The 27925-nt window shown below is 46.2% G+C and overlaps 1 protein-coding gene across 12 annotated transcripts; it reads left to right on the top strand.

The window, feature by feature from the left end:
* On the top strand, positions 1–25992 carry LOC144951322 (dual specificity protein phosphatase CDC14A-like). 12 transcript variants are annotated; one of them, XM_078881552.1, is made up of 18 exons: positions 1–397; positions 1654–1744; positions 1945–2020; positions 2783–2875; positions 4361–4440; positions 4875–4941; positions 11010–11072; positions 11156–11243; positions 11603–11685; positions 12186–12333; positions 12535–12673; positions 12885–13086; positions 13601–13812; positions 14214–14261; positions 15226–15390; positions 21111–21417; positions 22553–22598; positions 25088–25992. In XM_078881552.1, exons 1-18 carry the CDS (start codon positions 352–354, stop codon positions 25186–25188), a joined length of 2055 nt encoding a protein of 684 aa, XP_078737678.1. In that variant the 5' UTR covers positions 1–351; the 3' UTR covers positions 25189–25992. The 12 variants fall into 12 exon arrangements, with proteins under 12 accessions (XP_078737678.1, XP_078737662.1, XP_078737670.1 ...); XM_078881536.1 differs by having other exon boundaries at positions 22553–22613; XM_078881544.1 differs by having other exon boundaries at positions 22550–22598.
* Positions 25993–27925: the final 1933 nt, after the last annotated feature.

Genomic DNA, 27925 nt, shown 5'->3' with positions numbered 1-27925 from the left:
GCCAGGGGCGAGACGTCAAACATGGCGGCGGCGGCGCTGCTGTAATTCGCTTTTCTAACGACGCAGTCGGGGACGTTCAACTTGTCCTGTACCATTACCCGAGATGTTCTAGCGTCGCCGGGAGCGCGGGGTAGGGAGCGCGGGGTAGGCTTCGCGAGTCGCCGCAAGCCAAGCAGACCGCGTGAACCGGTGCGGCCAAGGCGTACCCACAGTTAACGGTTGTCGGATAGGTTTCTTAACCCAGGCAGGGGCGACCTCGGCCGCAGGGAAAAGAAGGCCGCAAGAGAGTCGGTCTTCGGACTCTGAGCTTCACTGACGAGGTCGAGGAAAGGAAGACGACGAGGAGGCGCCATGGCTGATGAAAACGAGCTCATCAGCTCAGCGGAGATCATTAAAGGTGAATTGAGTTGCGCTGCATTGTTTAGAAACGGTCGCAGAGGTTCATGACGTCAAGTGGCCAGCAACAAGCAGCATTATCAATGTTGTAATAGATATTAGTTGACGCGTGTCATGAATTGAGCAAGGCTATTGTAAGAGATTGGGGAAAAGAGATGATAGGATGGAGCATTGCGAAGGACAAAGTGGAAAGAGAAGTGATGTGACTGCAGTGTGATGAGTTCGGTGGGTGAGCGAGTTGTTGTGACCTGCAGTGTGGATGAGATGATGTTGAGCTTCTTTCGCACCGTACGTAGCCAACTGTGCTAATCGGAGGTGCAGCCATTACAACAGTATTCCAACATCGTAATACAGTATAGCCATTGCATTATATGCCGGATGAGATTGTTGTGCAAAGCAGATTGATTTTCTGTATTTAAGAATAGCATTGTTAAATATAACGTGAGGAACTGTGGAATTCCCAATCTTGCGTGATGCTATGTAGGGGCGGTGACATGGTACTGCAGTAGTTCACCGCTTTTTGCAGAGTTTCACAGGTCGATTCCAGTGGCCGCCCTAATAATTAATGTGGGTGTAATAACCATAATGGTACAGGACATAATTTGCAAGAGTAGCCTGTTTTGTGTCGCTGTTTATCAACACGTACCAAATTACCTGCATATTACAGTACTAAGTTACAATTATGCATAGCAATTATTGCTTCCTGCTGGCAGACAAACACCCCTGGTTACTTTTTAAAATGACTATCCTGATATATGATTGTCCTTGTCTCTTGAGTTACCACCTGGGTAAACTTAAGAAATCAACTGATATCATTGGCTGGCGTTTTTTGTATAGAACATGACCAGGATTTATTGTCACCACAGTCAAGTGGTGGTTCACAGTGAACATTCTACATTAATTCAACATGAAGCATGACGTTTACTGTCAACTACAAATGAGTGGGACCATATTTTGAGTGGAAGATAATAATTAATAAACAAGAAATTACGTGCATGGAGGAGAGTGAGGGGAGAGATAGGAGAGCGTATGAAGGGGAGTAGAATGAGATTAGAGGGGGGAGCTCGGAGAGTGCTTGGACGGGTAGAGAGATGCTCGGGGAGAGAGATATGAGAGGGGGAAAGCAGGATAGTACGTGGAGGGTAGTTGAGAGATATGAAGGGAGGGGTAGGAGAGTGAGTTTGCCTGTGTGTGTATAATTTGTGTGCATATGTGTACAATGAGTGTGTGCGTGCGTGCGTGTGTGCGCGCGAGCAGACCGCCTGTACTTCAGCACGCTGCGTAGTAAGCCGCGCAGCACGGCGAACACACACTACTTCAGCACGGACGATGAGCTGGTCTACGAGAAGTGAGTAACTACTACGCCCCGCCCAAGGTGGAGGTGGTGCAATTGCACTGGAGCCCAGGTGCTGGCCTTCGGAGAGAGAGGAGGCAGACAGTGGTGTGGGTGGGGGAAGGGGTGTGGGGGGGCAATAAAAGTTGGGATGACTGAGTGGAGGTAAGGGAGTGAGTGGAGGCTGTAGGTAACAGTGTGTGTTGTTTTTGCAGCTTTTATGCAGATTTTGGGCCCTTGAACCTGGCCATGCTATATCGCTTCTGTTGCAAGCTCAATAAGAAACTCAAGGTATTGACCGGCACCTGTACATACATGTATACACACAGATGCACACACAAAGAAAACAAATATCCTTCTATAGCTTTAAAATACTTTTGGGTGCTGTTTATGAGCACCCATCAAGGCTGGTACTATCTTCTAGATTTGAAGCTTTCGTGACTGCAAGGATTCATACTCTTAGGTTTTTTCCGGTAAAGTCACGTAGGTAAAAATAAAACTAAATAATAAAAATAATAGAAATAATAATAGAAATACAATAATAAATCACGACGTTTCGGAGGCAGCACAAGTCTCCGTCATCAGGTGGGACCGTCACAGCTAAATTTACTGTATAAAGTGAGGAACAATCCAAGAGACAAGCTAAGAGTATGCTGGTACTATGCACGAGGGGGTGGGTGGCCAGCACTTTGCCCAAATGAATTGACTTTCTGGATGCCCTGGAATGGTTCAGATATTCATCACGAATGTTGGCCCTGAGCAGGAATCAAACTCGGGTCAGCGGTTTCCCAGCACAAAGTGTTAATCGCTGCGGCACCATTCCCCACTCTCCACATACATGTGTGTGTATATATGTGGGGAGCGGTGACGCAATGATTAGAATGCGCGATGAACCCAGCGACTCGAGTTTTATTCCTGCTTAAGGCTACCATCAACAGTGGCTGTTATCTGAACCAGTCCTGGGCCTCCCCAAGTTTGAATCAGATGCGGTCACACTCCAGCTCTTATGTGTCGTTATGTGCTTGTCTGTGCATGTCTTTGTCTTTTTTGTAGTCCTTCTCTCTGGCACGCAAGAGGATCGTGTACTATACGGGGCCTGACCAACGCAAACGAGCCAATGCTGCTTTCCTCATCGGCTCTTACGCAGTGAGCTTCCCCCCCCACCCACCCCGCAGCACTCTCTAACAATTATATTCCCTCCGGTGGGCGGTGTGACAAGGTGTGACGCAGTGGCTATATGCCTGGTGACGCATTGATTTGGTGATGGAAGTTTGATTCATATACATGTCACATTGAGCGCCTAAAAGTTGGTTATGTGCGATGTATATAGCCGATTCGTTAACGTATGTTTTTACTTAAAATTTTCGTGACTGCAGGAATTAATATTCTTTGGTTCTTTCGGTAAAGTCACGTAGATAGAAAAAAATAATAATAATAAAATAAAGTGAATAATTTTTTTTTAAATAAAATAATAAATACCAAAAAACATTCATGTAGACTGTAGCCTGGTTCTTAATCGGAGTGAGTGTATTGGCAATCTATAATGTAGACTAGCCTGGTTCTTAACCTCGGTGAGTGTACTGGTAGTCTATAATGTAGACTAGCCTGGTTTTTAAGCTGGTGAGCGTATTGGCAGTCTATAATGTAGACTGTAGCAATTGTTATTATACTGAGTGTACTGGCATTCTATAATGTAGACTGTAGCCTGGTTCTTAACCTGAGTGAGTGTACTGGCAGTCTATAATGTAGACTTATTATTGGTTATTTCAGTCATAAAAATAAATATTAAAATAAAACAAAAACCACTACGTTTCGATCGCAACACAAGCGGTCGTCATCAGGAAAAAGGGGGGTTAGCCTCTAAAGGCAAACTGTTTATAAAGGTTTAGAGATGGGCATCTTCCAAGTGTGTCAGCAGCATGGGCAGGGCAGCTAATGCTAATGTAGGAGAAAAGACAAGCTACTACACCAAGCAAAGGGCGGTCCTGGCAATCATTGCACCTCGCTGCACACACCCATACTGCTGACAGTGGAGGTTGACAGGAAAGATGTCATCAAAGTGGTTGATGACATCTTTCCAATGATTGCTGAGGTTATAACCATCCTCTTGGTTGAAATTGTGTCTGTGTCTATATATGGATGGCTTCATGAAGGAATGTTTGTTGATAGCCAGTAGGCTTGCAAAGTACCATCGTCTTCGAGAAATCTATTTCGTGTGAGCCAGCTGCATTAACATAATGATCAGCCACGGCAGAAGTATTGTACCTACCGTGTTTCAAATCTGCCTTGTGCTCACGAACACGGTCCGAGACATGTTTAGTTTCCCCAATGTAACTGCTGCCGCAGGTACAGCTTAATTTGTATGTCAGGAATTTTGTCCTTCACAGATGGGATCAGATCACGAATTTTATGTACTGTAATTCAATTGGACCTGGATCTTGTGTTTGTTCATGATTTTGGAAATCGTTTTGGTTACCCCTGCTATGTATGGCAAGATGATGGTTTTGATTGAGTCCTCAGATGGCTCCTTCCTCACGGTTTTTTATTCACTTTATTTTTTATTATAATTTTTCTATCTACATGACTTTACCGAAGAACCAAAGAAAACGTTGTTTTTGTTTGTGTACACAGGTTATCTACTTGAAGAGGACACCTGAGGAGGCGTACCGCCCTCTAGTGGCTGGTAACACACCCCCTTACCTGCCCTTCAGGTGACAACTTCACCCTGCAACACAGTCTGTCATTGTCTTTGTGTCACCGTGTCACTGTGTGTACCTCTGTATGTTTCTCTGTGCATGTGTAACTGTGTGTGTACCTCTCTATGTATATCTGTATAGTTGTGTTTATCTGTGTGTATTTGTAGTTATCTGTGTGTTTGTGTGGTGTGTGTATCAGGAAATACTTTTTGTGTGAGGTGCTCGCTAACAGGACTTGCCCCAACAGTCTGTTAAAGGCTATACGAGGGATCTTTGTAGTTGTATAAATCTCTGTATCTGTGTGTTTAGCTGTATATGTGTGGAGCTGTGTCTATGTCTAGGTTTATCTACATGTGTATTTCTAAGTCTACATCTGTGTACATCTTGTGTGTATGTTTTATGTGTCTTTTTTTTACTCATCCTTGCTACCATCACCCCCCCCCCACCAGAGATGCTTCATTCGGACCATGCAGCTTCAACCTGACCCTCCTTGACTGTCTGCAGGGGGTCGGCAAGGTAAAGACACAGCCTGCAATGGATTGCTTATGCCACTTCTCGCAGAATGGCCTCCACTAGAGTGACCTGTAGAGGATATTTTGGTCAACTCTTCCACGATGACCAAATGTCTTAGAAGAGGTGGGCCTACCTACATTTAACCCCACCATCACAGGCGGCTATTTTTCAGGAGGGTCCTGCTACATTGGGATGTTTGGCCAACGTTGATGGCATTGTATGTTTTTAGCTATGGAGGGATACTGGAGAGATTAACACGTAGGCTTTCGCGACCAATATTATTCATAATCAACGTTTTTGGGTTTAGATCGCGTTATTTATAAATGTGTCGTAACCCTCCACCACCCGACACGGCCAATCAGTAAAAAAGTGTCACGTTGACAAAAGATAAATTAGTTCACTGCTTTAGCCCACCGGTGTGTTGAAGCGCGAAACCACAACATTTACAATTTGAGTACGACGTTTCGCTGGTAATTGCATCCAGCATCATCGGGCAATTCGCCAGAATGGTGAGGCTCTGCTGTGTCTCCCGTTCTTATATAGAGCAGCAGCAGGGTGACGTCATCATTAACTCATTAACTCATCAGGTGCAAAGATTTGAGGGGGGAGTTATTGTAATTATATACTAGATTAGTAATCAGGCTATTGTTACGATGCGAGTTGTAGATTAGTAATCATTTGGAATGTGTTTTATTGTGATTATGCTACATTAGTAATCAGTTAGTGTTTGTTTCCCTTATAAGGAATTGTAATGTATCTTATTTAATAATACGCTTCCAGGCCGCACTAAGCCTGTAGCTGTCTGAGCGATTAAAGTTATTTCTGTTTCTCTCAATTTCAATCGATTCTCTAATTAGTCTTTGCCAGTAGTAACTAGTTTTACACAGCACTTCAACGTTGTCAAAATCAATTGAGTGTCCCTGTTGGCATGCATGTTCTGCCACTGCCGACAGTTGTGTTTGTGATAATTTAATATTTCTCTGGTGTTCTTTTAGTCTTACACTAACGTTACGCCCTGTCTGTACAGAAAGCAAACGCACACTGATGCCTATCTGAATGCAGATTCGCATCATCACCCAGCTCAGAAATCCTCTCTTATCAAGACGCTCATACATCGGGCTAAAACAGTGTCAGATGGTGAAAGTCTAGTGAGAGAGATTAAACATGTTAAAGAAGCACTAAGACAGAATGGCTACAATAATGCTCAAATTAACAGAGCACTAAATGCCAAATCACGATCGCAAAGCAACACTGCTGAAAGCGATCAGATTATTAAAACAATAAAAATACCATTTATCTCAGGAGTAACTGACAAATTAGCCCGTGTTTTGCAAAAGCAAAACATTACAGTAAGATTTGGTACAGTACACAAAATTCAACAAATAGTAACGTGCACTAAAGACGAATTACCTAAATTATCAACAGAAGGTGTATATCGGATTAATTGTGTATGTGGCAGATGCTATATTGGACAGACAGGGCGTAACGTTAGTGTAAGACTAAAAGAACACCAGAGAAATATTAAATTATCACAAACACAACTGTCGGCAGTGGCAGAACATGCATGCCAACAGGGACACTCAATTGATTTTGACAACGTTGAAGTGCTGTGTAAAACTAGTTACTACTGGCAAAGACTAATTAGAGAATCGATTGAAATTGAGAGAAACAGAAATAACTTTAATCGCTCAGACAGCTACAGGCTTAGTGCGGCCTGGAAGCGTATTATTAAATAAGATACATTACAATTCCTTATAAGGGAAACAAACACTAACTGATTACTAATGTAGCATAATCACAATAAAACACATTCCAAATGATTACTAATCTACAACTCGCATCGTAACAATAGCCTGATTACTAATCTAGTATATAATTACAATAACTCCCCCCTCAAATATTTGCACCTGATGAGTTAATGAGTTAATGATGACGTCACGCTGCTGCTGCTCTATATAAGAACGGGAGACACAGCAGAGCCTCACCATTCTGGCGAATTGCCCGATGATGCTGGATGCAATTACCAGCGAAACGTCGTACTCAAATTGTAAATGTTGTGGTTTCGCGCTTCAACACACCGGTGGGCTAAAGCAGTGAACTAATTTGTCTTTTGTCAACGTGACACTTTTTTACTGATTGGCCGTGTCGGGTGGTGGAGGGTTGCGACACATTTATAAATAACGCGATCTAAACCCAAAAACGTTGATTATGAATACTGGAGAGAACCCATGCAGAACCAGCGAGAAAACAAATGCCACAGAAGGAGTCAAGAAACAAACCCAGGCCCTTCTCACTGTGAGGCACAAGTGTTACCACTGTGCAACTGGTAGATCAGTCTGCCAGTATCCGTTATATAACCTGGACATGAAATATTGCCATTGGGATACATGAAACATCATTGCTGCTTTTGAAAGGGTGACCTAGGTGAAGATGAAACAAATACGCATACAATACACCACCTGATTAACATATCTGCCCCTCCATATACACAAATACATTTTTACACATCCCATCAGCCACATGGACTTATGAGAGCATTTTACCAGCAGCACTGGTTCAACACAAATAAAACTCTGGACTGGTTTCACATTGAGTTTCTCATCAGCAGTCAACTCATGGTGATGAAATTGCCAGATGTTTACAGGTGTAGTGAGTCCAACTGAATCGCAGACGTTCTTTAGAGGCAACACATTTATTGTAACATCAACACGTAACAGAAAGGGGTAACTGCCCCTTCACCAGATACAGCCTAGGGTGGTGGCCACCCAGCTAACTACACTATACGGAGGAGTTACAGCTATGAAGGGTCTGACCCTCACTCGGGTCCCAACCACGTGTTGATGCCTGTAGAACTTCCAGCTTGTAGGACGTAGAGCTTCCAGCTTGTAGAATGCAGCGACCCCGGTCCCCCTCAGGGACCCGCCTTATATCCTCCTGGGTCAGGACCGCTCCGCCCGCCTTCTCGAGCCTTCTAGTTCCGTTTCGATCCCTCTCGAGAGCTCTCCCCAGACACATGATCGCCCCCTAGCCCCCCCACCTGGGGCCCCCTCTGTGGACACTGGATCACGTGTCTACGGGGTCAACCAGAGTGCCATGGCCTGGGGCAATCCTGCCCCTGGGCTGACACTCTCCTACTCCCCCTTGTGGGAGCTCGCATTACACGCTATGCGTGGTGCACGCGCGATCCCAGCGCATACCAAGCCCCACTAGGGCTGGTACTACACCCGCCTACGGGGTGTACGCGATGACAGTGCATCGCGCGCCACGGCCCTCTCGGGCCGGCACCATACAGTGACATCCCTGATGTCACTACACAGGCAAGGAAACGATTATATACTAGCTTTTTTGCCCGTTCAATAGAAAAATTGGTCAGCTCATGATTATTAATGAGGAGGGGGGGGGGGTTGCCCCATGTTGAGTGACGTCATCCGGTAATGGTTATAATAATGAGTGGAGGGGTGCGGTATGTGGAGTAACGTCACCCACTCATGATTATTAATGAGGGGAGAGGTGCGGCATGTGGAGTGCGCAACCTTCTTGTGCGTGAGTGTAAATTTCCACCTGGGCATGAATCTTAATGAGGGGGGGGGGGGGCCTCTTTTGCAGTGACATCATGTACAGATGTAGCACTGCTGTGTAGATTTATTTTTTACCGTCACTTTCGATAAAGAAATGTAATTTGAAGCAACTTTGCGTAAACAATTATTTAATTCAGCTCGACGTTCCTCTGCGTTCGTGTAAAAATTCACCCACTCGTGAATATTAATGAGGGGGGGGGGTGGGCCTCATGTGGAGTGACGTCTCGCGAGGGGTTGGGCCTCATGTGTTGACGTCACTCGCGAGGACACACATTCTTTGATTGACAAAAAACATAACTCTGATTTTGTTTGCATTATGGCTACAGGTATTGTGGTCTATGCAAACATGACTCCTTGTAAAAAAGGTGTCAGTTTTATTGCCAGATAAAAGGGTAAAAAAACAATTATCATATTTTTTACTGGCAAATGAGGTTCCAATGGTGTAAATGCTTATCCCGAGCTCTCATACTCTGATGGGGTGCATTGTCTTTGAGTTGTGCGCCTTTTGGCGTCATCTGGTCCAACCCATGTGAGACTAGGCTCTAAGGAAAGCTGTCTCGGGTGGGAACCAATCAACTTCAAGGACAGTGCATATATTATTAGAGTTATGTGTTTTGTTTGCATTATGGCTGCAGGTATTGTGGTCTATGCAAACATGACTCCTTGTAAAAAAAAGTGTCAGTTTTGTTGCCAGATAGAAGGGTAAAAAAACAATTATATTTTTTACGGACAAATGAAGTTCCAATGGTGTAAAGCTGTTGGGAGGCTCTTTTCCTATGGAGTGCATTACATCTTGGTTAGGTATGACTGACTTATTTCGCCTTTAATTCTTCTAGATGACCCTTTGTCTAATACTTCGTAATTATTATTTGGTTTGTGTTTATTCAAGATTTGTGATTTAGCATTGTTATCATTACCGCGTATTTCGTAGGGTTTTACTAACCTTCGTTCCACCACCTGTATCCTGGGTTTGTGCTGTTTGTTCTCGAGTTATTATGTTATCTGATATCCCGAGGTTAGAGAATTCGTTTTGGCTTGGTCGCGTAGATAAAGAAAAATAAATGACATTTGTATTAAAATAATGAATGGGAAATAATAGTAACTGATGTAGATTTTAGCCTGGTTTTGTTTACTTGGAGTGAGTGTGAGGCGTTCTACAATAATGTTCACTTAATCTTTGTCGCTAAGTTTTGGATTTTTTGTTAGCTAAAATAGCCTCCAAAACCCGTCTGTTTGCTTTTCGCTGCCCGTTTTACAACATCCCCTCTCTCTCTCCTTTGCAGGGGGGGGGGGGGCTCATTATCTTTATGGTTCACCTCCGGTTCCCTGTTGCGAGCGTGACAAGGCAGCTGCTCGAGAAAGGGGGGGGGGGGTTCCGTTTTTTTTCGCTCCAAGTGACCCCGCGATTGATTATATGAAAAAAAAAATTGGCTGAATAATTCTTAATATGAATTTTGGAAAAAGGGTCATATATCCAACACGTTGCCCGGGTCAAAAACATATTTCAAAACTACTCTTAAAAATATAACAGCAGTGTGTACTGACTGTGGTGGTACCTGCTATGATTACAGCAGTGCATACCGACTGGTGGTACCTGCTATCACTACAGTAGTACATGCTGACTGTATAGAAGTATTTATCGACTGTATAGCACAAAGTACTCACCTGACAGAGTGGCGTGGTGAGGCCTAGTCCCGTGCAGAGCCTCCGTCCTCACCTAGATTGTCCAGCTGGCCGAGGTGGCACCTTGGCAGGCTGGGGCTGGGCTGCTACACCTGACCCCCCTCCCCCCCAGCCACGATCTCCCCGGCCGCTCTGCAGTAATATGTACGGCCTATAGTGGTAGCATTTAGCGACTGTATGGTAGTAATAACTGCACACATTGGGGTCGGGGGGACATCACACAGTGAAGATTTACCTGAGCGTTTAGTGTATTTTTATAGCATTTTTAACGTGAAAGAAAATGTTCCCCTCACTCGCACCAAAGGCGTGCGACTTGGCATGGGCCATCCCCCCCACCAAAGGCACGTGAGTTGGTATGGTCGTGCATGCGTCATAAATAAATAAATTAAAGGGAAGCACACAGAAATCACACTAAATCGCTAATTAAACTAATTTTAAGTTGACGGATGTGAAAAAAGAATAGTGCTTGCTCACCACGGGGCTTCCGGCGTGGTACTTGGCTATTTTTTTTTACGTAAACCCCACTGTTGGAGAGCCAAGCGCGCGGCCACACACAAACTCACACACAAACCCACACACAATTTTTGACTTTTATATATATAGAAGAGAAGAAGAAGAAGATTGGTTAAGATAAGTAGGGTAGCCACTGTTCCACCTGTCGGCTGTATCGCCTTCTATTCTTCATCCTTTCTTTCCTCTTTATTCTGGCTAAAGGGATTATTATTGTTATAATGTTGACATTATTGTGTTGTCGTGTGTCGATGTGTGTGTCTAAGCTCTTGTGTTGTTGCTGCTTCTGTTCGTTTGCAGGCACTGCAGACTGGCTTCCTGGACTGTACGCGTTTTGACTTAGAAGAGTATGAGCATTACGAGGTGGGTCACCTCCCCTCCCTCCCCTCCCCTCTTCTCATCCTTAACAGTGAATGACAGCTACTATTGTTGTTGTGTGTGATCAGCACGTTGAGAATGGAGATTTTAACTGGATCGTACCCGAGCGGTTCCTGGCATTCAGCGGTCCCCACCCAAAAAGCAAAGTGGAAAACGGTGATGATGCACACACATAAACACGCGCTTGCATGCACATATGGGGAGTGGTAGTGTAGTGGTTATCACACTGCGCTGCGAACCCTGATTCCCAAGATCGGTTCCTACTCAGGACCAATAACAGTAATGATTATATCTGAAATGGTTATGGGTCTCCCAATAATCGACTCAGCCTTTAATGAGTACCTAGAACAGTGTGTAAACATCAACACTGGGGAATCAGGCATGGTGCTGGCCCCCTATCACTTCATGTGCCGTATTGGTCTTCATAGGTGCTCGCTAACAGCACTTCTCCCATCAGTCTATTAAAAGTCTACACGGGGGGGGGGGGGGGATATGTATTTTGTGTGCACGTGCAGGCTACCCGCTACATTCCCCAGAGTCCTACATCCCGTACTTCCGTAAGAATGGCGTCACCACCGTCATCCGGCTCAACAAGAAGGTGTGAGCGAACACACCGTCAGCAACATGCACCTGGTCGGGCACTTCTTGCCTTGGCCGCTGGATCCGTTTGTAACGCTTTAAAACTGGACGAGGGTTGAAAGTGTCGGTGCACTAGCTGTTTGTCCGGCATGGGGTGAAAAAAACTGTAAAAGAATATAAAATACCAGGTAAAGCCCACTGAGCTATATAGATAATTTTCAGAAGCGATCTGGCCACAAATGATCACTCAAAGAAGTGGCCTATCATGTCGAAATATATAGCAGCCAAATACTCTTAAAACGCGTGTTTCTAAATGTGTAAGGAAACACTAGAGGACCTGGAGAAAAATCTACGTGGCCACGGGGAGAAAGACATGCAAACTCCAAATATACAGTCGTCAGGGTCGGGATCAAACTAACGACCTATATACCACTCAAGGTAGTTAACATCTCGCCACTGTGGTAACAATGGCTGAGCGATGATGATGATGATGATATGTGTTGCCGCGCGCCGGGGTAGATCTACGACGCGCGGCGCTTCACGGACGTGGGGCTGGTGCACCACGACCTGTTCTTCCCGGACGGCAGCTCCCCGAGTCCCGATATCGTGCGCAAGTTCTGTGAAATCTGCGAGGGCACGAGGGGCGCCGTCGCCGTGCACTGCAAGGGTGCGTCGCGAGTGGTGGTGGTGTGAGTGGTGGTTATAGTGGTGATGGTAGTAGTAATGTGAGTGTTGGTCATTGTGGTGGCGCTTGGTGTAGTTATGACAGTCGTGGTGGAGGGCGATGCTGCTGGTAATGGGGAGATAGCGGATGCGTCAATAGTGACAAACGTTGTCGTGTGGTGATGGTGACACTGTGTGCGTGCAGCGGGGCTGGGCCGCACAGGCACGCTCATCGCATGCTACCTCATGAAGCACCACTGCCTCACGGCTGCCGAGGCCGTCGCTTGGATCCGCATATGTCGGCCGGGCTCCATCATCGGGCCCCAGCAGCACTTTCTGCTCGAGTGAGACCCACACCGATACAACAACAGCTGCCATTCGCCACTAAGTGGCGGTGACGTCACTACGGCATTTGTGCCAGGCCAGGTGCACTTCGAGGCCACGTGAAGTGGTGAAGGCTTGCTGGCAGGCGGTGACGGGACAGACTCATGTGCCATGACAACACCTTCACCCAATCTGCTCCACTGCCTGCTCCCCGTTTGCCCCCCTCGGCAGGAGGCAATCCGGCCTGTGGGCTCAGGGGGAGGCGTTCCGTGCCAAGCAGCAGCGTGTGGGCTCGGGCCCCACGGGGCGCGAGGGCACGGCGCTGGGCGTGTCGCGGATCTTGGCGCGTGTCGATGACATCAGTCTACGCGACCCGCTCGGCCCCATCTCCCCCTCATCATCGCCAACACTGCACGCCACGCAGATCGAAGACGTGAGTATCACAAACGTTGGGGTCGGGGGTCACGGGGAACTAATGAGATGTGTGCGTGTGCTTGTGTGTGTCTCCGTTTGTGTGTCTGTAGATGGGTATATGTGTTTACATCTGGTCCATGGGAAGCGGTGGCGCAGTTGTTAGCACAATACGCTAAGAACCCCCATGCCCGGAGTTAGATTACTGCTCATGGTCAACATCCGTGACGAATATCTGAACCGGTCCTGGGCCTCCCCGAGGTCCGCTCTTTGACAAATTAGATTATCCTGGTCTCTTGAGTGCTTGCCTAGTTCAACAAATAATCCTGACTCAGCTTTAAATGAGTATCGAGCATGGTGAGACAATAGTGTTAGCTACAAAACCCTTGTGTGCCTTTTTGGTCATAATAGGTGTTTACCTTAATCGATTCTCTTTAACAGAACTTGCCCCAACAGTCTCTATAAGGCTACACAGGGGATCTTTGGTTTTGTGTGCACATGTGTGCACATGTGTGTGCATGTGTGTACCTGTGCAGTATGAGGTGCAGGTGGAGGGCATGGGCCGTGGTGGCCCCACACAGGGAGACAAACTCCGCGCTCTTAAAAACCGGCGACACACTCGGCATGCTGCCACCACTGGCCCCACCGCCACCAGCAGCAGCAGCAGCAGCAGCGCTGGCAGTGGCAGCAGCAGCAGCGGCGTCACCACACGGCACTCGGCAGCCTTGCTCACCAGTGGAAACTTGAGGTGGGAGGAGGCCATTTGTCGGGTGGTTGAGTTGCATATTAACCATTGGCAGTGATGCACAAATAAGACCTATCGCTCGGTAACATTACCACATGTGCATACATGCATGCAACAACAACATCCGGCATTCACCACGAAGTGGTGGTGATGTCACCACAGCGCTTGTGCCAGGCGAGGTGCACTGAGGCCACGTGAAATGCAGAAGGCTTGCTGGCAGGAAGTCACGATAGAGACGCAGGTGTTATGGGTAAACTGACTGAGGTGACTGGCAAATGTACCACCTGTGCTCCCTTCTGTGCCAACGACACGCATGCATTCACTCACGCATACACTTGGGCACGGTCAGGCTCACACACCCACGCATGTGTGCGTGATGGGGTGTGTGTGTCGTTGCGCTCCAGGCGGGGAGAGACACGCATGAACACGCGCTCCTCTTCCCAACAGCTGAGGTCCGTTCTACATTGACACAACCATCTCTGTCTGTCAATTTGTGTGTGTTTTTCTATTAATCTGTAAGTCTGTATATCTGTCCATCAATGTATGTCGGTGTGATGCATTAAACAAATCGAGTAACTTTGTGAATATTACTTTAATAATGCTCTTTTTCGCTGGCCGTTTGTCGATTTGGGCCTTTGGGCATGTGCTCGGCAACTGTGTTTCAAAGAAAATGCCCTTATGATGTATTTGCAGGCAAATAATGACAACGATTCCCCATATAGCCTTAACAGACTGTAAAAGCAAGTGCTGTTAGCGAGTAGCACTTATGAAGGCCGGTAAGGGGGTGGGTGGCCAGCATCATGCCCGGCCGCCTCCATCTCCCCAGTCTTGTTGTTCACACACCGCACCAGGTACTCGCTTGAGGCTGAGTCGACTTAGGGGAGGTCCAGGACCGATTCAGATAATTGTCACCGGTGTTGGCCATGAGCTGTTATAGAACTCGAGTCGCTGGGTTTGTAGCGCAGCAGGTTAACCGCTACACTACCGGTCCCCAATAACAACAACTACCATTCACCACTAAGTGGTGGTGACATCACCACAGCGCCTGAAGCAGGCGATGTACAACATGAAGTGTCGAAGGCTCGCTGGCAGGTCACGGGACAGACCCAGGTGCCATGGGTTGACTGATGGAGATGACTGTCACATGCACCATTAATCCTCAGACACATACATGCATTCACTCAATCTGATTAATTATTAAAATAATATTTCACTTGCTTACCATGGAAAGCCTAAATGAGTCTCAAGATGATTTTTCAGCTGACTCTTACTAAATTTTCACTGTCGAAATGACAATTGCTGCTTCATAGCTTTATCCAATTAAGTGTGTGGTGGTTATGTGTGGGAGTGGACGCGCTTGCGGGTGGATACGTGTACAACCGCTCAACACATGCGCCGCGCCTGCATCCCCCGCAGGACGGCGACGGTGCAGGGCGCTGCCGCCGCTTCCACGTCATCATCGTCACTGTCGCCGTCGTCTCCGGTGAAATCGGCAAAGTCTCCAGCATCGTTGGGCGTCCAGAACAGTGCCCGTGTCACCCGGCACTCCACCGGGGGAGGGGGCCACTCCGCCCTCAAGAGGTAGCGCTTGCATGATGGTGCCTGATGATTGCCTGATGATTGTATTCATTGGTAGTGTATTCGTGTGTGCGCCGGTGTGAGTCAGTGTGTGTATTTAGTGATGTTAGTGTGTGTGTGAGCTGTTGGGTTAGGGCAATGGTTACAGAAGATGATGTATGCAGTTTTTGTGTTGAAGGCATATTAATTAATGTAGAGGTGCCGGTGTGTCTGTTGTGTGTGTGCGGTCTTGTGTTAGTGGGTGATGATGTGAGTGCATGTTGGTGAGATATACGTGATGGCAGTATTTATGCGTGATGAGACATGATGGTGTGTGTTATTGTATGTTGGTGCATTTGTTAATGCATGCCTGTGTTTAATTGTTTTTGTGCATGTGTTTGTCTATACGTCTGTGCATGTTTTATGAATGTGGATATGCGCGTGTATGTGTGCCATGGTTTAGTGGTGGGTGTACACCCAAGACCCCATTCCAACCTATGGTGGCCTGGTCTCAGCTGATGAAAGTTGCTAGCGAGAATTTCATCATCGCTTGCGACTGGGGTTGGCATCGTCCCCCACTCCTCCTGATGTCGAGGGTAAATGGGCGAGGTTTAGGACTGTGACTCATGCAGCTGCAATGGCTGCTTTGGGTACGCGGTCCAGACCTCCCCAGGGACCCTGGTTGACAGAGGAGGTGTTCAGGATGGTTGAGAAAAAGCGACAAGCCCACTCTAACTGTCTACAGCATCCCACGTCAGAGAAAGAGGCTTAACGCAGCCTTATCGCAGCCTTCGCTCGGAGGTTCGGAGAGCCGTGAGGCGCTGCAAGAGATGGAGTCTGCCTCAGAGGCCCACGATCACAAATCCCTAGTTAACTCCATCAAAAAAGTAACCTGCAGCGCCACACCTATTACCAACATTAGGTGAAAAAACGGCGATCCAATCTCCGACCCCCAGGAACAGGTTTGCAGATTTGCTGAGCATTTTTGTGAGGTCCTGGGGGAGGGGAAATCTCTCAGCCAGGAAACCATCGTGGCACAAAGCGGGGATGACCCTGCTGAGGCTGCGGTGCTTCAAATATTGGAAGATGAAGTCTCACCCCCTGTGAGTGGCTGGCTGAGGTGCCATCTGTTTATGAAGTACTGAAGGCGATCCAGAGTCTGAGACTAGGAAAGGCACCGGGCAGAGATGATCTCCCAAGAGAAATGCTGAGGGAGGGTAGCGTTTGTGCACAGACTGCCCTACATGACATCATAACAACAGTCTGGACCACTGGACGGGTTCCGCAGGATTGGAAGGATGCCCTGGTGGTCCCCCTCTTTAAGAAGGGGGACCACACAGACTATAACAACTACAGGGGCATCTCACTCCTCAGTGTGCCGGGAAAGGTCCTGGCAAGGATTATTCAACATCGTCTTGCTCGGCACGCTGAGGAGAGGCTTGCGGAGCCCCAATGCGGTTTCAGGAAAGGGTGGTCTTGCACAGATGCCGTATTTTCTGTCCGTCTGCTACAGCAGAGGTGTAGGGAATTCCAACAAGACCTACATCTCTGCTTTATTGACCTGGTCAAGGCCTATGATACCATCAGTAGGCCTGGGCTCTGGGTTGTTCTTCGTGCTTTTGGAGTCCCTGACTCTCTGCTCACGATCATTAAGGACCTTCATGATGGTGAGCGGGCCTGGGTAAAACTACGTGGCCGGGAGTCAGAGCCATTCCCTGTACACCTTGGGGTGCGACAGGGATATCCTCTAGCTCCCACATTATTTAACATCTATTTTAACCATGTAGATCGTGAAGCCTTCAATAGCTGTACCGGAGAAATTCCATTTGGTACAGATATAATGGGAGGCTGATCGATGCCCGGGTGCGGTCAAGGGATGGCTCCCTATTGTCAACCATGTTATGTATGCCGATGATTTGGTAATTGCTGCTCATTCAGAGGAGGAGTTAGAGATTCTTCTGCTGAAACTGGAGTGTGCCACTAAGAGGTGGGGCCTTACCATCAGCCCCACCAAAACTAAGCACCTGCCTGGGTATTTTGTACCATCAGACACTCCACCCCCACAACTCCCAATCGGTGATGGGGCAGTTATGGAGAGAGTGGAGAGTTTCCCATACCTGGGCAGTATGCTCATGTCCGGCTCCGGTTTGCAGCGAAGGCCTCACTCTGAATCAGTCGAGCGGCAATATCTTTTCATCGGTTGCGTAACGCTGTGTGGAAGCTGCCTGGTCTGTCGTTCCGCACGAAGCGTCAGGTCTTGATAATTGGTTTTTTACCCTTCTATCTGGCAACAAAACTGACACCTTTTTTTACAAGGAGTCATGTTTGCATAGACCACAATACCTGCGGCCATAATGCAAACAAAAAACATAACTCTCATAATATATGCACTGTCCTTGAAGTTGATTGGTCCACACCCGAGACAGCTTTCCTTAGAGCCTAGTCTCACATGGGTTGGACCAGATGACGCCAAAAGGCGCACAACTCAAAGACAATGCACCATCAGAGTATGAGAGCTCGGGGTAAGCATTTACACCATTGGAACCTCATTTGCCAGTAAAAAATATGATAATTGGTTTTTTACCCTTCTAACTAGCAACAAAACTGCCACATTTTTTACAAGGAGTCATGTTTGCATAGACCACAATACCTGCAGCCATAATGCAAACAAAATCAGAGTTATGTTTTTTGTCAATCAGAGTTATGTTTTTTTTTGCATTATGGCTGCAGGTATTGTGGTCTATGCAAACATGACTCCTTGTAAAAAAAGGTGTCAGTTTTGTTGCCAGATAGAAGGGTAAAAAAACAATTATCATATTTTTTACTGGCAAATGAGGTTCCAATGGTGTGAATGCTTACCCCGAGCTCTCATACTCTGATGGTGCATTGTCTTTGAGCTGTGCGCCTTTTGGCGTCATCTGGTCCAACCCATGTGAGACTAGGCTCTAAGGAAAGCTGTCTCGGGTGTGGACCAATCAACTTCAAAGACAGTGCATCTATTATCAGAGTTATGTTTTTTGTTTGCATTATGGCTGCAGGTATTGTGGTCTATGCAAACATGACTCCTTGTAAAAAAAAGGTGCCAATTTTGTTGCCAGATAGAAGGGTAAAAAAACAATTATATTGTTTACTGGCAAATGAGGTTCCAATGGTGTAAATGCTTACCCCGAGCTCTCATACTCTGATGGTGCATTGTCTTTGAGTTGTGCGCCTTTTGCGTCATCTGGTCCAACCCATGTGAGACTAGGCTCTAAGGAAAGCTGTCTCGAGTGTGGACCAATCAACTTCAAGGACAGTGCATATATTATCAGAGTTATGTTTTTGTTTGCATTATGGCTGCAGGTATTGTGGTCTATGCAAACATGACTCCTTGTAAAAAAGGTGTCAGTTTTGTTGCCAGATAGAAGGGTAAAAAAACAATTATCATATTTTTTACTGGCAAATGAGGTTCCAATGGTGCTTCAGGTCTTCTCGGCCACAGTCATTCCCTCCCTTCTCTATGCTTGCGAAACGTGGACTCCCCTAATGGAGCATCTTCGCCGGTTAGAAACATTTAGGCTGGCCTGCCTATGATCCATCCTGGGTTTAACCAGGCTGGATTGTGTGAGGCGCTCACAAATCCTTGAAAGATCTGGGCAAAGTCCCATCGGTGAACTCCTCCGGCAGGCAAGGCTGCATTGGCTGAGTCATGTAGCCCGCATGCCCAGCCACCGCATGCCTAAACAGCTTTTGTTCGGCCGGATCGAGGGGGCTAAACGGGCGCAGCACGGGCTAGAGAAGAGATGGAGTGATGTGGTCCAGGAGGACATGGAGCTGAGTGGACTTACCGATGACTGGTACCAACGGTGTCAAGATCGGCCTCAGTGGAGGAGGCTCGTGAAGGACGCTACTGGGCAGTTAGAGGCAGCTGCCCTCCAACAACAACGGAGGGCGGAGGAGCGACGCTCACAACAACGAGCGGAGCGCCGGGTGGCTAAAACACAGCAAGTTGGCACAGTAGGGGGCACAAGTGGTACATCAGCCAGTCATCTCGGTCAGTCGACCCGTGGCACCTGGGTCTGCCCCGTGACCTGCCAGCGGGCGTTCGACACTTCACGTGGCCTCAGGGTGCATATGGCCATGGCACAAGCGTAGTGGTGACGTCACCACCACTTAGTGGTGAATGGCGGTTGTTGTGTTGTTGTTGTATGTGTGCCTTTATGTACGTGTAGAAAACTACATACGCTTCATTTCATTCCCGCTTGATTCTCTTTTTAACCCAATGACTGTTTCCATCATTATGGGAACCTCATTTGCCAGTAAAAATATGATAATTGGTTCTTTACCCTTCTATCTGGCAACAAAACTGACACCTTTTTACAAGGAGTCATGTTTGCATAGACCGCAATACCTGCAGTCATAATACAAACAAAAGAACATAACTCTGATAATGTGCACTGTCCTTAAAGTTGATTGATCCACACCCGAGACAGCTTTCCTTAGAGCCTAGTCTCATATGGGTTGGACCAGATGACGCCAAAAGGCGCACAACTCAAAGACAATGCACCATCAGAGTATGAGAGCTCGGGGCAAGCATCTACACTATGGGAACCTTTTTGCCAGTAAAAATATGATAATTGGTTCTTTACCCTTCTATCTGGCAACAAAACTGACACCTTTTTACAAGGAGTCATGTTTGCATAGACCGCAATACCTGCAGTCATAATACAAACAAAAGAACATAACTCTGATAATGTGCACTGTCCTTAACGTTGATTGATCCACACCCGAGACAGCTTTCCTTAGAGCCTAGTCTCATTTGGGTTGGACCAGATGACGCCAAAAGGCGCACAACTCAAAGACAATGCACCATCAGAGTATGAGAGTATGAGAGCTCGGGGCAAGCATCTACACTATGGGAACCTCATTTGCCAGTAAAAATATGATTACTGGCAAATGAGGTTCCCATAGTGTAGTAAAAATATGATTACTGGCAAATGAGGTTCCCATAGTGTAGATGCTTGCCCCGAGCTCTCATACTCTGATGGTGCATTGTCTTTGAGTTGTGCGCCTTTTGGCGTCATCTGGTCCAACCCATATGAGACTAGGCTCTAAGGAAAGCTGTCTCGGGTGTGGATCATTCAACTTTAAGGACAGTGCACATTATCAGAGTTATGTTCTTTTGTTTGTATTATGACTGCAGGTATTGCGGTCTATGCAAACATGACTCCTTGTAAAAAGGTGTCAGTTTTGTTGCCAGATAGAAGGGTAAAGAACCAATTATCATATTTTTACTGGCAAATGAGGTTCCCATAGTGTAGATGCTTGCCCCGAGCTCTCATACTCTGATGGTGCATTGTCTTTGAGTTGTGCGCCTTTTGGCGTCATCTGGTCCAACCCATATGAGACTAGGCTCTAAGGAAAGCTGTCTCGGGTGTGGATCAATCAACTTTAAGGACAGTGCACATTATCAGAGTTATGTTCTTTTGTTTGTATTATGACTGCAGGTATTGCGGTCTATGCAAACATGACTCCTTGTAAAAAGGTGTCAGTTTTGTTGCCAGATAGAAGGGTAAAGAACCAATTATCATGTTTCCATCATCATCATCATCAGCAGCTGCATTTATTTTATAACATCTGCATGAACAAACACGCGGTCATTTACTTTGTAAAATAATTTCACTGCATGAACATTCATTCATTGTGTCTCCCCTCTCATCCCTCCCTCCCCCCACCTTCCTCTCAACCTCCTGGCTCCCGCCAAGTTTTGTACTCAACCCGCGACTGAGCGGTTCCCTTGGGAACCTGTCCAACGATCGCGATGTCACCATCACGGTTTCCAATTCGTCAAGAGCCTCGGCCAATCACGTGTCGACGCTGCGCCGCTCGGCCAATAAGTTTAGCTCCACGGATCGTGATGACTGGGGAATGGGCGGCGTTGGTGGATTTGGTGGCGGCTGCGTCATCTTCTCGCGCGACACCCGTGGGAGAATCTCGGGTGCTGCTGACACCACCCATAATGCACCGGGGGCTGTGGCACTTGCCCCTCGACAGCTCGGCCGCTACTCTTCAGTAAGTCGGCGGAGAGAGTTTGGCCGGCCTGCTCGTTGGTTCATTAGCATTCCAGCCTGTTAACCCACCAGACGTTTAGCCCGCTGGTCAGACCGGTGGGAAAACCCCATCCCAAAACTGGCCATAGCACTGAGTCTCCTAGAAGGTGAGGTCAATTGGTCAGTTGGTCAGTGAAGGTGGGGAGCGAGCATAGACGTGGGAGCGTAAAAGTACAGTACAATAATAGCTATGGCATCATTGTACTCTGCTGTCCACAATGTCGCCCATCAGAATTTGGAATCAATCAAGGTGGACCCTTGGTAGTGAGTGCTTTGGTGACCAACGACCATCTGTAGTAACAGGTAGTATAGGCTATAAGGCTGGATGCTTGTACTTCCATCATTTGTTATTTTCACAAAAACCTGGTGAAACCTCTCAACCCCCATTCTCTCCCAATCCCATAACCACAGTACCTACACAGGTTCTAGTGTGTGTGCGGTCGATTGTATTTGTGTATAAATGTGCCTGCAGGTGTATGTTTTATGAACCTCTGTGCAGTGATGTATGTGTGCAAAGCTTTGTGCACCATGGTGTTTGCATGTGTGCAGTGAGTGATAAAGGCATGCATATGTGTGTAACTCTGTTGTCTTTTGTATGTATGTGTCGACTTAGCCTTAAATGAGTACCTGGTGCAGTGTGTAAACATCAGTACTTGTGAGACAAAGGTGGCCAGGTATGGTGCTGGCCACCCACTCCTTTATGCTGTGCCGCCCTTAAAAGGTTTTTGCTAACAGCACTGTTCCAAAGGTCTGTTAAAGGTTATATAGGAGATCTTTGTATAGATATGTGTGTGTTTTAGTATGTGTGTGCAGTTGTACGCGTGTATCAAGCTGTATATGTGGTGTGTGCATATAGTGTTGTGCATATGCACCCAGTTACAGTGCCAATACTAATCCCGCAACTTTGCAAGGGCTCATGCTACTCGACGGCCTCTCTCCCGTTACCTCCTTCACGCTTTTCTCTTGACTCTGCCGCCATGCCGTCTCTTCTCTTCTGCTCCCCCACTCCCTTAACTGCACCCCATGCCGTCCTCCACTACAATTCTCCCCCCACCACCTGACCCCCGACCCACCTGGCGTGTCGGCTGACGCAGCAGAGGCCGGCAACGGAGGAGGGAGCGGTGTGGGAGGCAGCTGCCCCCGGTCAGCCATGCGCCGGTATCCATCCTCTTCTTGGTTCTCTCTCCCTTCTCTCTCTTCTATTTGCTCTATGACACACTATTGCTGCATTCCCATACCCTACTCACACCCTCCCCTTTATTTCTCCAGGATAAATAAAGATTCTGATTCTGTGTGACCAAATCACCCGGAATGGTGCCCGGTCTCGCTGGATCTGGAAAGCTAAGCTCTGTTGGACCTTGTTAGTACTTGGATGAGTAAGCCACCAGTACTGGCCAGATATTGTAGCTGTGTGGCCAGGAGGTAGCAGTGCTGAGTATCACACTCGTAGTGTAATGCTGGCTTTTCTCCGGTTTCTCCAGTTTCCTCTCACATGAAGCCAAACTCTCATCACTAATGGAATTGACCAAACATCCTATTGTAGCAGGACCCTCCTGAGAAAGAGTTCTGAGACTCGGTGAGGCTTTCCTGGCATATTTGGTATCAATTCGAATAGTCAAAAAGATTTCCTAAAATTAACGTTGAGGCGATGCTCTTCTGTTTACAGCTCTGAGCCAGCGGTGGCAATTCCACATTACTATGACTTTGGCAAGTCCCTCCATAGGACAACTGCTGTCAACTTATCCACGCCATGCAACGCATTCTTTGGTTCTTTTGGTTAAGTCACGTCTAAAGATAAAATAATAAATTAAATAATACCATATTACGACGTTTCGATTGCAACACAAGCAATCATCATCAGGCATAAAAGAAATAGCAACAGAAATCTAACTAGAAAACTATAGACAGACATACAAGCAGACAGACATCACAAGGACACACAGAGAGAGAACACATCGGCGCAAAGAGAGAGGTCGTTTCTGTGACGGTGCCTTAAATATAGAGAGGGGGGCGGGGGCGGAGAGAGGGAGGGGGCAGAGAAAAAATTAGCATATCAATGAGTGGACGGCAACGTGATGCTGCAAGTTAGACGACGACGCGGCATGGCAACGCAAGCTTGAAAATCAGGAGAAAGACACACTAAAATTAAATAACCTAGTAAAATATCGAAATATAATGTAATGCAACACAGAGAGTCGGTCAACACACAATTAACGCATAGCCCGGTTGATTACGTATTTCAAAGATTGCTAAGTTAGAATTTAAGTGTGAAAATTCCAAAGAGAGGACACAGACAGAGAGAACAAATAGCCAGAGAGAGAGAAAAAAGATGAGCTTAAAACTTCCCCGTAGAAGTGGTTCAATCTTAATTTTGGAGCTTTCGTGACTGCAGGAATTATTCCTGCTTTCGTGACTGCAGGAATTATTCCTGCAGTCACGAAAGCTCCAAAATTAAGATTGAACCACTTCTACGGGGAAGTTTTAAGCTCATCTTTTTTCTCTCTCTCTGGCTATTTGTTCTCTCTGTCTGTGTCCTCTCTTTGGAATTTTCACACTTAAATTCTAACTTAGCAATCTTTGAAATACGTAATCAACCGGGCTATGCGTTAATTGTGTGTTGACCGACTCTCTGTGTTGCATTACATTATATTTCGATATTTTACTAGGTTATTTAATTTTCGTGTGTCTTTCTCCTGATTTTCAAGCTTACGTTGCCATGCTGCGTCGTCTTACTTGCAGCATCACGTTGCCGTCCACTCATTGATATGCTCATTTTTTTCTCTGCCCCCTCCCTATCTCCGCCCCCGTCCCCTCTCTATATTTAAGGCACGGTCACAGAAACGACCTCTCTCTTTGTGCCGATATGTGTTCTCTCTGTGTGTCCTTGTGATGTCTGTCTGCTTGTATGTCTGTCTATAGTTTTCTAGTTAGATTTTTATTGCTATTTCTTTTATGCCTGATGATGATTGCTTGTGTTGCAATCGAAACGTCGTAATATGCTATGATTTAATTTATTATTTTATCTTTAGACGTGACTTAACCGAAAGAACCAAAGAATAATTCCTGCAGTCACGAAAGCTCCAAAATTAAGCCATGCAATTCATTTTATTGACCCCTCAGGATTTGAACTCGCAGCTTTGTGATTGCGAGCTGCCCACTCTACCGCTGAGCCACCTGACCGGTTATTAATATTGTTCCGACAGCAAAGCTTATCGTTGTTGTTTGTATAAAATCTATTTAGTGTCACCAGAGTTTGCGTTCACAAAAGAAGGGGAAAAACCCTATTATATTTTGGTACTGGCAAAGGAGGCCTCGATGTAGATGCTTACCCCGAGCCCTCATTACTCTGATAGTGCGTTGTCTTTGAACTGTGCACCTTTTGGCGTTATCTGGTCGAACGCTGTATGAGACTAGGCTCTAAGGAAAGCTGTCTCTGGTGTGGACCAATCAGTTTAAAGGACAATGCATAAATTAGAGTGTTTTTTGTTTGCATTCTGACTGCAATAATTGTGGTTAATGTAAACATGACCCCTTGCAAAAGGTTTCAGTTTTGTTGCCAGAAAAAAGGGGAAAAACCCTATCATTAATGGATGTTATGTTTCCCAATTTCCCCCTGCCCCCCCCCCCTCCAGTCTCTACAGCCATCACGGAGCCAGTACTAACGACCCCTGAACTCCCAAGATGCTTTGCGGTGGAAGGGGCTACAGTTGGGCCTGGGGTGCATGCGAAGTGACATCATCGCATACTCCGCCATCAACTCTCGTACACGTGTGTGTACCCATGCGTGTACACATACCTAATGTGTGTATATGATACATATCTGTGGACAATACAAAGCTTTGTATATGTACATACGTGTTTATACTTACATCTATACACGTGTGCGTGCATACACACCTCTTTGATGTATGTGTATGGTACGTATCGATGTATAGTACATATTTCCCAGTATGTGTACGTACGTATATGTATCTATGTACGTACTAGGGTTGTTAAGATAGTTTTTTTACTTTACTGGTAATCGCATGAAATAAAATGGTTACCGGTTTGCGGCACATAGAAATGTCAAGAGTTAAGGACACAAAATGTGTTTAGTTTTTTAACCCTTTCCCGTTCTGAGATGTCTGCAAGTTGCAGCATGGGTTCTGTTCACCGCTGAACCTCGGAACACGCAAGTGGTTCAACGTTACTTTATTTAGAGAGGCATAGCACCGTTGTTTTTCAAGTCGTGCTCTCCGCAGAGAGAACTGTAGTGACATGACCTCACTGTATTATAGCTGGTGCCAAACTGCCACACCCCCATGATCTTGTGGGATCCTCGATATGACAAAATTATTTTATTATATGTGTATGTCTCGGAAGCAAAACTGATTACTTACACCTACGTCATTGGAATGGGAAAGGGTTAATTGAGAAATGAAGGCAGCTTCCACCGGGGTGGTGTAGCAGTCAGCACACTGGACTTGCAATGCAGAGATCGCCAGTTAAATTCCATCTCGTGGCACGGTCGTTGAAACAACACCCCCCCCCCCCCCCACAATTTATTATGTCCACCCACCAGTGTACATGAGTGCACCACAGTCGATCGGCAGGTTTTGTGTGGTGGGGTAAAGTGTGGGTACGTCCACCTTTTCGAGTACGACTGGTCAGTGAGGAATAGTAGAACAAATACCACTAGAGGTACTTCAAGTGGAGGCCCTTCTGCCAGCAGTGGTGTGAGCGGACACCTGCAGGGCTGCACCTTTACCTCTTAACTGAGAAACAAAAGCAACGTTCCACGCGGTGACTAAGGCCTGCCACCATCCTTTCCATATGTCCGCCGCCCTCTCCTTACGTCAGTCCGCACGTGCCAATCAGTTGATTACAAAAATTCTACTGAAATGCATTACGGGTTCTGATATTCGTAACCAGTTACCGATTCCGAAAACGGTTCCCAGTTTACCGGTTACTGTTTGACAACCCTAGCACATACACACACACACATGTAGGTCAGGCATATAAATATTCCCCCCCCGGTATTGAATGAAGGGTTCAGGTTTGATTTAAGAATAGATTATTGTTTGTCTCGTTTGTATTGTTTCTCGTTTTGTCTCATTTCATTAACCTGTATGAAAAATTAGCAGATAATTTGCATCGTATTTTTATAATGAATTTTCATGAACTTGAGAATGGATTTTAATTGGTGAATCGTTATGTGCCTAATCTATACTCCTTCGTATATATACACACACGTACATACGCTAGCACATAGCTATAATGTATATACATACATTTATACACATACACATTACACACTAGCATGGCTGAATAATCCCTGCTGTTGTATAAATTATAGGATAGTGCCATTAGTGAGCATCTATTTAGAGTGACAATACTCGAGGGAGTGAATGCAAAGCCACGTATGTATATGCATAGCTCATACGTGCAGAAACAGCTAGTAGGAGTACTTGGGATAAGTCCAGACACCAATCAATGTTCTTTACTATCGATGATCCCCACCTACACCAACCCACAATGACTTGCACGGTAAAGTATGGTTAAACAACCCACCGTGGCCCGCACTGTGCTGAAGGCACTCTTTAATCAGTGGATTGACACAAGGGCCGTCCGCGTTTATACACATTTACAGTTTGTAAAGTTGAAATGGGTCAAATATGGCGATATATAAGGTGGGTTTGGGATCTAAGTATAATTGTTTTTTAACGAGCGGGAGTATTCTATGCAAAAAAGCTAATTAAGTTTAGAAGTTTGTGGCCGGTGTTCGTAGGTCTAACGTAGAAGTTAACCAGGCCCAAAGAACCTGATTCACAAACGACGCGACACATCGACCCTTTTAAATAACGCGCCAAAATTGTATCAACCCTGGTGGGTGGGTTAATGGGCTATCAACCCCCCCAACCAACATTTGTACAGTACTTACAAACTTCAAATTGCGATCCATTCTACCACTGAGCCACTCGGCCAGATTCTAATCTTGTGATATATTAAGCAATGTCGACAAACAATTAGTTAAATTATACGTTCAAACTTTGTACTAAAGCATAACTGAGTATCTGAGTGAGCACTGCTCTCAAGATCGCTTCACCTGCAACACAAGACGTTGTAGAGACATCATCGCATTGACGACAGCAATAAGAACGATAAAGTACCAACCATGAATAAAGCAGCAGTACACAACACGCTTTGCACTACCACAGTCGCGATTACCGTTGATGTTTTAAAGTACACTAACATATATATGTAACACGCATGTACACGAGTTTTCAAGTGCACCTGAAGGCGGAGTGAGCTTTTGACACTGAACTAGCCAATAATGATTATATTTGCGAATTAATTATTTTACAAAAACGTGTGTGCAGCATTCAGTGGGAACGTGACGTTTAGCATGTATTGTTGGGATATGCTAATCATGTTTGCGAGAAGCTTTAAAAAAAAAAATCATTTTTCGTTTAAAATCCGAAACGTCACGA

This window comes from Lampetra fluviatilis, chromosome 3 (genome assembly GCF_964198595.1).
Source record: "Lampetra fluviatilis chromosome 3, kcLamFluv1.1, whole genome shotgun sequence".
In the NCBI taxonomy this organism is placed as follows: domain Eukaryota; kingdom Metazoa; phylum Chordata; class Hyperoartia; order Petromyzontiformes; family Petromyzontidae; genus Lampetra; species Lampetra fluviatilis.
The sequence above is the reverse complement of the archived record's forward strand: the minus strand, read 5'-3'. Positions and strand labels throughout refer to the sequence as shown.